General features: G+C 41.9%; 1 protein-coding gene across 1 annotated transcript in view; it reads right to left on the bottom strand.

Moving 5' to 3' along the window:
- LOC126407344 (uncharacterized) overlaps positions 1-12,614 on the bottom strand; it is a 63,277-nt gene that overhangs the window by 48,172 nt on the left and 2,491 nt on the right. The window contains exons 2-3 of the mRNA XM_050072142.1: positions 9,318-9,639; positions 6,266-6,447 (exon numbers count right to left, since the gene is read on the bottom strand). Coding sequence (XP_049928099.1) covers positions 6,266-6,447; positions 9,318-9,603 — 468 coding nt within the window. The 5' untranslated portion in view covers positions 9,604-9,639. The remainder of the gene's footprint in view (positions 1-6,265; positions 6,448-9,317; positions 9,640-12,614) is intronic.

Below are 12,614 nucleotides of genomic sequence, written 5' to 3'. Positions count from 1 at the left end.
ATCAACAGACATCGGCAGCAGCAGTTTAACATCTCACAGAGACGTGATTGTCCTCTAACTGTTTAAGACTGGAGTCCCTCGAGAGCTAATTATACCTCTGCAGTCTCAGACACACACACACACACGTACACACACATTAATGCAGAGGAAAGGTAACTGGAAACATCCTGATGAAACACGTCACAGCTCTCATTTTGATTTCAGCTAATTATTTCAACATCCCTCTCACTGTAAATAATAATGACACTAGTTTGCACTTCACAGAAGGTTCCTGCTTGGCTTTTAATTCAGATGTGATCATCACATGGAGGTTTACAGGTTTACACTGTTTCACTTGTTCAGTGGTGAAGCTCAGCATGTTGTGTATCACCGGTGTCATGACGTTTACAGCACACACACACACACACACACAATAAACACACTACATTAGGGCTGCATGTGTATTTTCATTGTTTCCAGTGGAGAGGCTGCAAACTGTGCATATGTAGTGTTCAGAGTATTTACAGAACTACTTGCTACCGATGCATAAGCAAACTAAGATGCTGCTTAGGGCCCCGTGGCCGGCACAAAGCCCCCAAGACCCTCGGGCGTGGACGGGTTCGGCTCCTCATAATAGACCTAGGCTATGTAACCAACTACTTGGGGCCCTCCTTGACGGCGCCCCCTTGACGCCGCCACTGGCCACGCACATGTGAGTTGTGGATGGTGACAACATGTGTGTCGGCTTCTTCGAATGTACCAAGTGCAGCACGATGTTGGTATATGACAGCAAAAAGACGGGGACCTCAACACTTAAGAGGCACATGACGAAGGTTTGCCACAGAAAGAAAGACGAGAGTCAACCATCAATGCCCACGTTTGTATCCTTAAAAAAAATGTCGGGTTTAAACTGGGCTGGGGCTCGGAATTACAGGCCGGGCCGGGCCGGGCTTGGACAGAACATGCACAGGCTCGGGTGGGGTCGGGCTGGATATTTTGGGCCCGATCTAAGCTCTACTCCAGTCATTAACCATAAGCGGATGTGTTTGCCTGCAGCGCAGCTCTCTCTAGCCTGTCTGTCTGTCTTTGTAGTGTCTCAGCTAACGACTCAAGCCTCTAAAATACGGAGGATTGTTTTGGCCTGAATTAAAATTAAAATGTTAAATAAAGAGCACAAGATCAAATGTGTGTTTTTGTTTTCCTTTTTCCAGGTTTTGTGAATATTTGGACAAACATTTTGTGAGTATCTTGACTGAATTTAACCACTGTGTGTGAAATGGATCGCTCGTTGTGAAACTTGAGCTAACTGAGCTGAGCCTCCATAATAAGGGTCCTGTTATGTTAATAAGATTAATCAAATATCAGGCATTTAACTGAGATTATTAATTGTTTTGCATCATGTAGGAGATGTGATGTGTTTGTAGCTTTGTACCTGGTTGTGTTTTATTCAGACAACATGAGGAAGGTTAGCTTCGAGGTTTCACTCTGTTATATGTTTGTCTTCATGTTGAGATTAATGAAAATCCGTCTTTTTACTTTAACATGTAAGTGAAGCGGCACAGAAACATAAAGACAAGCTATGTTAGGATTTTAATTAACAGTCACACGGGTGCTTTGACTGATCAGTGAGAGAAGAACTAAAAGTACATGTGTGGTGTTTAATGAGCAGGTTATCCTTCTGTACGTTCAGCGAGGACACGTGACGTGTCTCAGGTGAGACTGTCGTTAGAAGAGCAGAGGACAACATGGAGAGGCTTTAATTGGTGCTGCTGACTGTCACACTGTGCATCACATACAGTACACACACACCATTAAAGCACACTGAAGACAAGAGTTGGCAGTGAGGTGTGATATTGAAGAAACAGGACAGAAACTATTAAGTTAGAAGAATATAGTGTGTGTCACCACCGACGAGGAAGAGGACGAATGAAAGAAGAGGATTTTACTTTAAAACACTTCTGTAATGGAGGATTTAAAGAGCATGTTTCAGGCTCTGAGGACACTTCTCTCTTTAACACCATCGTCCCGAACTCAGCCTGAAAATATTCTCTTGATTTATTCAATAACTGAAATGCCCCAAGACAGGTTAACCCCTCCCTCTGACAAAACAGAAGACACATAAGCCTCATTAGCAGGGCTCGGTATCAGTACTCTTTATGGTATCGATTGAAATAACCCAGTACTAAGTAGCACTGAAATTTCTCCAGTCAATCAATGCCTGCATTGATTCCTTTTTGCTCCACGGGTCTGATCTTGCACCTTCCCAACCAGGGGCGTTTCTACGACTTGAGGATACTCAGGGCTTAGCCCGGATCTCTGCAGGGTGTCAGAGGGGGTGCTCCCGGGAAAATTTTTGATAAACAAGCTCTATTTTGATGCTTTTTTTATGCACTGTGGCAACTCGTTTACTCTAATTCAATGCTTCAATAATTACTATCTTGTAATATAAAATGTATGAATCTGAAATGGTCCTTTCTGCATCGTGAGAACTTTTACTTTTAGCACTTATAAAGCATATTTTATTGCTTACACTTGTAAATGGACCTGCACTTGTGTAGCACCTTTCTAATCTTCCGACCACTCAAAGCGCTTTTACAGTTACGAGTCACATTCACCCATTCACACACGTTCATGCACTAGTGGCCGAGGCTACCATACATTGTGCCACCTGCTACTCAGTAACCATTCACATACCTATGCAACAGCCATCGGGAGCATTTTGGGGTTCAGTATCTTACCCGAGGACACTTCGACATGCAAATTGGAGGAGCCGGGGATCAAACCACTGATCTTCTGATTAGTGGATGACCCCCTGTACCTCTGAGCCAGGATCGCCACTTCTATTTTCACAAAGTACAAAGGAAACGCATTGTTTTACACTGTTTTGATATCATGTTTTTTTCAAGGGCTTCAATACATGAACAAAATGAGGACTGAAGCCTTGAACGCCCAGGACGACGCTGCTGGTCCCAACTTCCTGCCAGACCGGCAAACTTTCTGTTGCTGCCCTCCCCGGAGCTGCTCTTCTCAGTGAACAGTCAGTTCAGTGTCTGCCCAGTTATCATGAGCTAACGCAGCAGCGGCTGACATCCAACACTGAGCTGTTAACAATCCCAACAAACTCACACTGACACCAAAACATCAAGACTCTAACCTGTTAATAACATTAGGTAACATTAGCCTTGTGAGGCTAATAGTTAGCCCTGTCACTGCATGTGTGTAGCCGAACTCTTTGTAACCAACGTGGAAATTTCAGCTTAATCACAGTGAAACGTTTGCACCACACATAAGTTAATGACATGATGACAGGGAAGAGAGAAGCCTTAGCTTTTTGCTACAAAAAGATTGAATGCTCTGATTATTATGGTTTTTATTTTAGATCAATGTATCTAGGATTACGCAGACAGTGACCTCCTGCAGCCATTACATGGAAATACCATATTTGCACTGCACGTAAGGTAAGGTCATGATGTGGTGACGCTGAAGACACAAGCCTTAGCTTTCTGCTGCAGCTATTATGGCTGTCATTTAAGATGGATTTAAACAGGATCATTCAAACAACAATCTCCTGCAGTCGTCCACAGGAGGTCCAGTTTTAAAGGGTTAAATATATCTGAAGGGAACACAGAGACACCAGCCAACAGCTCACCAACAGTGTGAACTGTAGTGAGCGTGATGACCTCCAATAATCTGCTGGATTGAGTCTTTTTCTCTGTGGTTACTGCAGACATGATGTGACGTATAACAGCGGCCCAGTGAAGGCTCACAGCAGCAGAAGATGGAGGGTTAACCCTGATAAGGACCCTCTCTCCCCTCCCCCACGCAGCAGAGAGCGTATCCCCCAGTGAACACTCAGGCCTGTAAATTGTTTATCAGACACTAATGCAGGAGTCTAATCCTATTTGCATTCATATTAGTTCCCCGTATCACCGTCTGAGGGAATGACTTATTTGAATTCTTCTGAGGGGTAAATAACTTTATGCATGATATCAGTATCTTCATAATTCACATCAGTAAAGTCAATTTGGTTTAAGTGCTCCTCCGGAGACGTTGTGAGGAAACTTATTTGGAGGCGGTTTGGATCGCTGAGCGCGTACACATGAGGGCGGTAATGGAGTCTATCAGAGACGCTCTCACATGTTTCCCCTCAGAGGGTTAAACTCACAGTCAGCTCTGAGCTGCAGGAGCGTGTTTCACTTTCACTTTCTGCCCTGTTTTTATTCAGTAATGATGAGATCGGACTGTTAATTGTCTGCAGACTTATTTATACTCACTTTACATATGAAAATAGATCAGTTTATTTCAAACATTGTGACCACCATCATGTGCCTTACAGTCTATGCTTTAAACACAGGCAGTGTTGTAGACAGTGGTGGTCAATGAGGTCATTAAATACATGGCAACATGTGAACAGAGAATTGTTTTCACTATATCACTGATTTGCTCGGTTCTGCTATTTTTAAAATGTCTTCATCATCTCTTACTTTCGTATCTTGCTTGAACTACGCTACACTGCCCCTACGAGCTCCGATGGTGCAGCTCCATTGTGTCTGTATCCGTAAGCTCTCAGAAAATGTGCAAATACAGATGACGTGAACGCAGAGTACGAACAGAAGGTCTCATGTCCATATACTTATCTAAGCCCTTACTTTGTGTTGGTAAATGGACCTGCACTTGTATAGCACCTTTCTACTCTTCCAATCACTCAAAGCGCTTTTGACACTACCAGTCACATTCACCCATTCACACACACACATTCATACACTGGTGGCTGTGTCACCTGCTACTCAGTTTTTAACACACTCACACACTGATGGAGCAGCCATCAGGAGCAATTTGGGGTTCAGTATCTTGCTCAAGGATACTTAGATGTGCGGACCAGAGGAGCCGGGAATCTAATCTCAACCCACTCTACCTTCTGAGCTAAAACCACCCCAGCTTGATGTTAAAATATTGTGGAGAGTTTTATTAGTAAACTGTAACTAGAAAATAAAGGATGTTTTGCTGCCTCTCACAGCAGCTGGAGTCAGACAAAAAAAACCTTAATTTTATACCTTTTAAGGTGGAACATTAACTTGTAATTTTACTCAATGCATGAGTTGACAGCGTGAATCCATCAGCACACCTTAAATTTCAATGCGACGACTTTGACCATCACTTTGGTTTTTATATGACAGACAGTTTTCGTAATGAGTGGATCTTCAAGTGTTTAAAAATATATATCAATTTTGACTGGATTATGTGAACTGCATATATTCTAATCCTCACTTGGAGAAAAAAAAGCATCATAGAGTGTCGTTCCTGTGGGCCCCAGCAACACTAAACCCCTGAGCTTGCCTGAGAAGGACTAAATGCACAAAGCTGCTATTTCTAAATATCCCATGGAGAGAGACTCTCACTGCAGCCTGTTTTATTTTGTTCTGAAAATGTCAGCGTGCAGCCTCGCTCTGTGGACGATAAACAAGGTGCAGACTGATAAAGGAGGAAATACAGTGAGTGCTGGACGGAGCAGTGAGTGACAACAACTTGGCCCAAATTTAAGAGTACTGTTTGCGGTGGAAATGCTAGGGTCTGAGTACCATGTCTGAAGGGTTACTGTTGGTTCCAAAGGTACCATACTGAAGTGTTTGGTGGAAACGGGGCTTAAAATAGTTCACTAAAATAGACTAATTGTTTCAATTCTAAATCTAAGGTTAAACAATCCCATAAATTATCTGAAAAACAGACACCACAAAGCTAAAAACAAAGCTGTTATTCCATTGTGGAGATATTTCACAGACCAAATGTTTTAAAGACCTCCACAATCATTGGTATGTGTAAAAAACTAAATGTGTGAATGTGAATTAAAAATGTATCGGTGAAAGATAAAAAGAAAACTGTCCAGACGTTCGTGATGAAAGTGATAATTTCTCATCTCATCAGTCAAAACACATTCTTTCTAGAAATAAAAAATATTTAAAACACTTCAGGGTGAACAAATACATTATTGAAAACATTAAATCTACGGTGTGACGTGCGGAATAATTACAGCTCTAAAACCCACAAACCCGGAGCACAATATGAAAACATGTAAAATGGTTTTGAAGAAACAGAAAAAAGCAAAGTGTCAGATTGATGAAGAGAAGCTGTCAGGACGGCGGGGCTTTGAACCTGATCAGAGACATCGTTTAAACAAAGAACAAAGGCAGCAAATGTGGAGAAGAAAGCTACCTGAGAGAGCCGAACACAAAGAGAGGAAGACGAGAGCTGAACACATGAATATACATGATTCTGTCTCTGCGCTCACCTCTTCTGCCTGAGTGATTACCAGCGCTGGGACGCTGCCACCTGACTCCTCAGATGCCTCCTCATTGGCTGGTGTCAGGTCCTGGTCCTGATTCTGATCCCGGTTACAGTCCATTCGATCCTGGTCTTGGTCAGAGCCAGTGTGTCCCTGATGCTCGGCTCGGTCCAGACCTTGAGGTGACGCTAAGTATAAACACAATCAGACTTTACAATCAAAACATTTTGAATAAAAACACAAGAGGGTGTTTATTTAGTGTTAATAATAATAGATTAATATTAAAAATATGTCACTATGTTCCTTCCATCCATCACACTGGTTTATGTTCTCAATACAAATTTGTGTCTATTTACTTTTTTTGCTGTCTGTGAATACTTCAATACCCATGATCCTCAGCTGAGGTCTGAGATGTCATTTAGGGTGGTAGTGAATTAAAAAGGCTTTGTGGTTCAATTCGTTATTAAACATGTTGTCACGGTTACTGAATTCATCATATCTGAATTAGAAAGTCAATTAATTGAAGCTGCAGATGATAAAACCAAATTATTATCAAACCACTCTTAATGTGTAGCTCTGTGATTGGCTGTTTGTTTCTGAAATGCACCCTGGGAGTCTGTCTAACCCTAACCCCCCGTCTTTATGTCCACAGGCTTCCTGTAGCTTTGACATCAGGCAGTTGTTCATCTTTTGTTCTAATAATTTAAACTGGGGAGTAGGCTAAAAGAAAAAATTTTAGAATATATTTTACACAGTCCATGCTTACTTTGTACATCAGTTACTCTGTAAGTTAGTTACACTTTACTGTAGTTACTTCATATGCTAGTTACTCTGAACTTTAGTTACTCTGTGGCGATTTGAATCTGAGTAGCGTTCTTCATGTTGAGGTAACAGGATGGCTTTCTTGTTATTTGCTGTCACCACATCTGGAACCATAAAAGGTAGACAGCTAATGATAGCTAGCCCCACCCTCCCTAGAATCAAAGGTCTGCTGAATCACTGGTAAAAAAAAACCTCTTATAACGTTTGTGGTCTGCAGCTACAGTTTTAGTGTGTTGTCAACAGTCCAAAAACTCAAAAATATTAAGTTTATAATCAAAGAACACGAAAACAGGCAAGATCTCTCTCGTGAGAAACTGAACCAGTGAATTTTTGGTACTATAGCACAACTGACTTAAATGATGATTCAGTATCAGAACTGTCTCTAATCTGCAGATCGATCAGTAAAACTTCAAAGTATCTCTTTGCATGTTGTTTCTGTGGTCACCTCTGTGTTTGTGGCAGCAGCATTAAAGTTCCTGATAAGTCATTTGTTTTTGCAGCATTAATGATCTGAGCACAGACATCGGCCTCACACTGACATGTGCAGAGGATTGTCACAGTGAAAGTGTGATCACACCTCAACAACAAGTGTTTCCTGTTGTGGTCTTTAGCTGCAAACTTTAACTGACTGAGAGACTTGCATCTCAGCTTTATCCTTGTTCAGCTTTAACTGCTCTTCTACAAACTGTTGTTTCAGTGCATCTATACACAGTAACCAACGACACCAGTTTCACTGACAGGAGACAGTTAATCTACGTTCAGACCTGCAGACACAGTCGGCCAATCGATGCATCCTGTGTGTGAAATTTGAGGTTTCATTCTTTTAGTCATCAGCCTGTTTCAGGTGGTACTACAAGTCTAGGTGGTATAGAGGTTAAGATGCCACCAGTAAACCTCTTCTGTTGCATGCCATGTCTCACCCCTCACTTCCTGTCATCTCACTCTGTACTTTCGTCTCTCAATAAAAAGAAATACCACAGACTACATGTTGTGATGTGGCACCTGTGACATCACTTCCTCTCTGCAGGGCAGTCAGTTGGACTCCGATAAACACGGGTGACAGAAGGAGACACTCTGCCAGTTCAAAGGAAAGGTCAAGATGAGAGTTAAATTTAAACTGACTATATTTTCTGCGTGTGTTTAGAGATTACTGGTCATCAGTTCCTCTTTAAGTCATTTTTTTAATCTCGAGAGCCCATTCTCAGCTCAGTCATGAGAAGAAAATGTTGGCATTGTACTTTTTTGCAAATCATGATTACATTACATCTGTACGTTTCACATGCATCATATTAACATTTCTAAAGTGACATAGTATATGAGCTGACTTTGTCATCTGGAGGTGGAGGGGATCGTGGATGGTGTGACACCTAGGAGAGACGCCTGCCAAGCTGCAGACCACTGTTCAAAACCAACAAACAACAAATCAGTTGTTTCCTGCGGCTTTTTAGGCATCAAATGTGGATGTTTTTTAGAAACTGTCCCTGTTTTTCCAGTGGGGATTGGACCCCAAAAAGTAGTTACTTTCCACAGAGACATCAATGGCTTCTCAAGCTGGGATTGTGTCACCAGAACTGGTTATTTCAAGCCAAAACAATTAGCTTTTCCTAACTATAACCACGTGATTTTGTACCTTAACATAACTACATTTTAACCACAGCATTGTTAAAATGTAAAAGGTGCAATGTATCCTCTACATACATGTGGTTTGCAGAAATGTACAGTGCCAAAAAAAATTCCGGTGATTGGGTTGCTTTTCTTACTGTGCATGTATAAGCCAGGGTTTCCGTTATCTGGTAATTGCAGTTTCTTGTTAGTTTGGGTTTTTTTAACCAGGAAAATCTGTTTAAGTCAACAATGTGAATTTCTCCAGTCATGATGTCGGTTGAAAAAAAGCCTAGCAGGCGAAATACATGGGACACGGACGTAGCGCAGCACATCTGCCGAAGATTAAGATAAACGACATAGAACTGTGTAAAAATTAAAAACGTGTATAATCTGTTTACAAAGTATTAAAATGAACACCTCACTGTAACAGAGGCAATGTGACGCAGCAGAGCAACTTTGTGGGCGTTTTTATATTTCACAGTAAAATAAATGTAAAAGGTAACAACAGTTTTTAACACAGCTGTGAGACAGTAGAATAAAAGTAAAATAATTCCCTCTGAAATGGAGTGAAAGTAGAAAAATATCACAAAATGGAAATACTGCAGTAAAGTGCCAATAAATCAATCCTCACCTGAAGCTCCATCTCCTGCAGGATTTTTGTCTACTCGCTGCTCCTCCAGGTGGTCCTGAGGATCTGGATCACATTTCTTATTCTGTGCTTCGTCTACAGTATGATCTCTGTCTGCACCCTGAACCTGGTCTGGACTGGAGTGAGGACTCTGTTGCTCCAGATCCTGCTTGAGACTCTCAGGATCCTGTAGGGTGTCCTGGTTCAGGTCTTGCAGTGAATGCACGTCCTCAGTTTTGGAGCGCTGGAGCTCATCATCCAGAGTGGATTCTGGGAAATTTGCCTCCATTATAAGGAGAGTCGTCTTCTGTCAGAGAGTTCAGCTCTGGAACGAGATATCAAAACTACTCAGTGACTCATATTCTTACATCATGTTTATTTATTTTACAGCTTTCATCCTCTGATTTCTTGAACTATCCCATTAAACAAGTCTCCTGATACTGATTAAACAACTTTGATGCAGGTTCATCTTATGTGTTCTGGATTTAGGTGACCAGAAAACTAAATCAAGTGTTGGTCGTACTCTCGTCTTTATAGGAATCACCAAAATGGTGATCTGCAGGCCAGAAATATTAAAACATAAACCTCAGTTTAGTTGAAGTCCTTTAGACATTTCATTACAGATATAACCTGCAGACACTGCTGCTGAAAACTTAGCAATCTCCTCCATGTTCTCATCCAAACTAGTCAAGTACAGCTGCTTTGTCAGTGGACCTACACGTCAAAATATGATGCACTAGGTACCCTCCTGCGTCCGTTTTGGATTTCAGGGATGGCATTTAAATTTACACCTGTTACATGCCTTGTGTCTTTTCAAAATATACTGTCATCTTTACAGGAAATGCACAGTTTCTGCTAATCAGATACAGTCTCCTCTAAAATAAAGTAGGTAAAACCTTTTTTGTTTTTAGGTTTTGGTTCCTGAGGTTTTGGTAACAAAAGCACGTTGTTAGATTCAGAAAAAAACATCATAGTTTGGCTTAAAACAAGTACGCTTGTTACTAAAGTAATTTCATGTCTTGTGACATAGTTCATTAGCTTGGCATGCAACACATACTAGCAGACTATGTTGTTATTAATATAACTCCACTGACTTTTGGTTTCACACAGGAAACAAACAGTTTGACTCAACCACCTCCCCTCCTACCTGCTCTATTAAGACTCTCTCACTGTTGATGCTATGGTTGTTGCCAGTTGCATCACAAATTGTTGCCAAACTGTTGCCGTTCGGTGCAACGGCATGAAGAATGCCTCTGTGCGTCAGTGTCTCATGCCGAGGTCCTCTGACAAAGCAGCAGCATTTGATAAGTTGATAAGTTGGATTGTTGTCACCCGATGCATTTCATACTGCCACAAAGGGTGCCTCCGTGCGTCGGTGTGTGATGTTGAGATCAGGAGGTTAGTCTAGGGTTAGCACTGTTGGAATATTCAGCTCGTTCTCACTCCAAACTCGTCAAATACCACCGCTCTGTCAGTGATGTTGCTGTTGGACACCAATGCACAGATACACCCTTCACAGTGATATGATACACACTGTGGGCATGAGTTTTAGGGGCAGCGGGCAGGAACCCAACTCCTCAAATACCGCCACTTCGTCAGTCGATGTCAGCATCAGTTATGGACAGAGAGGCACCCTTCGCAGCGGTATGACACGCATAAGGCAGCATGTTTTTTTTCTAAACCTAACCACGAGCTTTTGTTGCCTAAACTTAAGGAAGTAAACCTGAAAATGAAGCATTAACCCTACATTGTAAGTTTATTTTGAAAAAAAAAAACTGTATGCAGAAACTGTACATTTCCTGTGGACATGGAAATGTATTTTAAAAACCCATCCGTAAACGTCCAAGGCTGACATGGGAGGGTACCCAGAGGGTCATATTTTGACATGTAGGTCCACTAAAAAAATAGCGGTATTTGACAACTGGGATGAGAACGTGTTGGAATATCAGCCGAATATAATACGGACCGACAGTTTAAACCTCTTCAGTCTAACAAATGAGTAGACTGCAAAGGGTTAACTCAATACTCAATATTTTTTTTCCCCTTCAACCACCACCACCACTGCCCCACTCGGACCTTTGCCGCCTTAACTTTCATCCTTGTCCCGCTGTGTTTCCCCCAATGCCTCCGGGGGCCGTTACACTATAACGGCATGCCTACGATAAAGGACGCCTTTTTTTCATTGGTTTCTGACGTTCCAAGTCACTGACCAAGCACCAGATTTCAATGACTTTGGAGTGAGACTGTGTTCCCTGTCATGAGACACTGTGGGAACATCCACTCATTTCATTCTTCTTCTTTTCAATGTCAATAACACGTCTATACAATAGTTATTACAGAAGAAAAGATCAGTGCGACGGCTGATTCAGTACTTCTCTACAGTAGTTCTATAACCACATACAGCCAGCTCTGACATCATCTCTCATTATGTTTCAGTCAGGTGGGACGCTGTACGAGATTTCCTTTGTTTGAGACATTAGAATCTGTGATGTCTTCATTTTATTTATTTGCTGTCAGATAACACTCAGTAAACAAACAGTAAATCCTGTCCTGCGGTACTTTTACTGTATACGAACGTGTACTGTATCATCTGAAGCCATTATCCGCTCTGTGAAGTCTCCTCACTTCACAGCAACATTTCCAGCACTTAATAGAGGAGTCCCAGGGGTGGTAATTATGTTTGAGCACAGATAACAAGGATTGCATTTCATACTTGGATAATAACTATTAAAAAGAGTGTTTTCCAATTAATTAAACACACTGTCTTTAAGTAACCTCTGGACATTTGCCCTGCGGGCTAAGCTAATTTATGAGGTACTGGGGGAAAACAAACGAGTGCTCCTTTCATGTGAAAACCTTCACAAAAGAGTGGGTACCATGGAGAATAGGAGCAGAATATTCAACTTTGTACATGCAAATTGTTAACATAACTTTTTGATATGATAAAACCGACTGCGGTGTTGTTTCAGGCCTACTGGGGGTCTCGACTGGGCGATGATGAAAGAGTCATGTGAGCTTTTCCGAGCCATTACTTCCTCCTGCAGGAGGCTGCGTGTATTTAATATGAGCCCGAGGAGAAGCCTCTGGAGTATCATTACCAGCAGAGGAGAAGAAGAGGTGCGTTCACCTCCGCCGCCGTGCAGCGCTTTAATGAAAGATGCTTAAAAAAGCGTGAAAATGCCATCCCATAATCTGCTCGACCCATCTGTAGAGGAGCAGCTTAAAACGGCCCATTTCACCCCGGCGGTGCAGTCATGCTCATGATGTGCTTAGAGGGCCTCCTTAAGGAGAATGTTTTCA

This window comes from Epinephelus moara, chromosome 20, assembly GCF_006386435.1.
Source record: "Epinephelus moara isolate mb chromosome 20, YSFRI_EMoa_1.0, whole genome shotgun sequence".
Classification (NCBI taxonomy): Eukaryota; Metazoa; Chordata; class Actinopteri; order Perciformes; family Serranidae; genus Epinephelus; species Epinephelus moara.
This window is presented reverse-complemented; position numbering and strand designations above follow the sequence as displayed.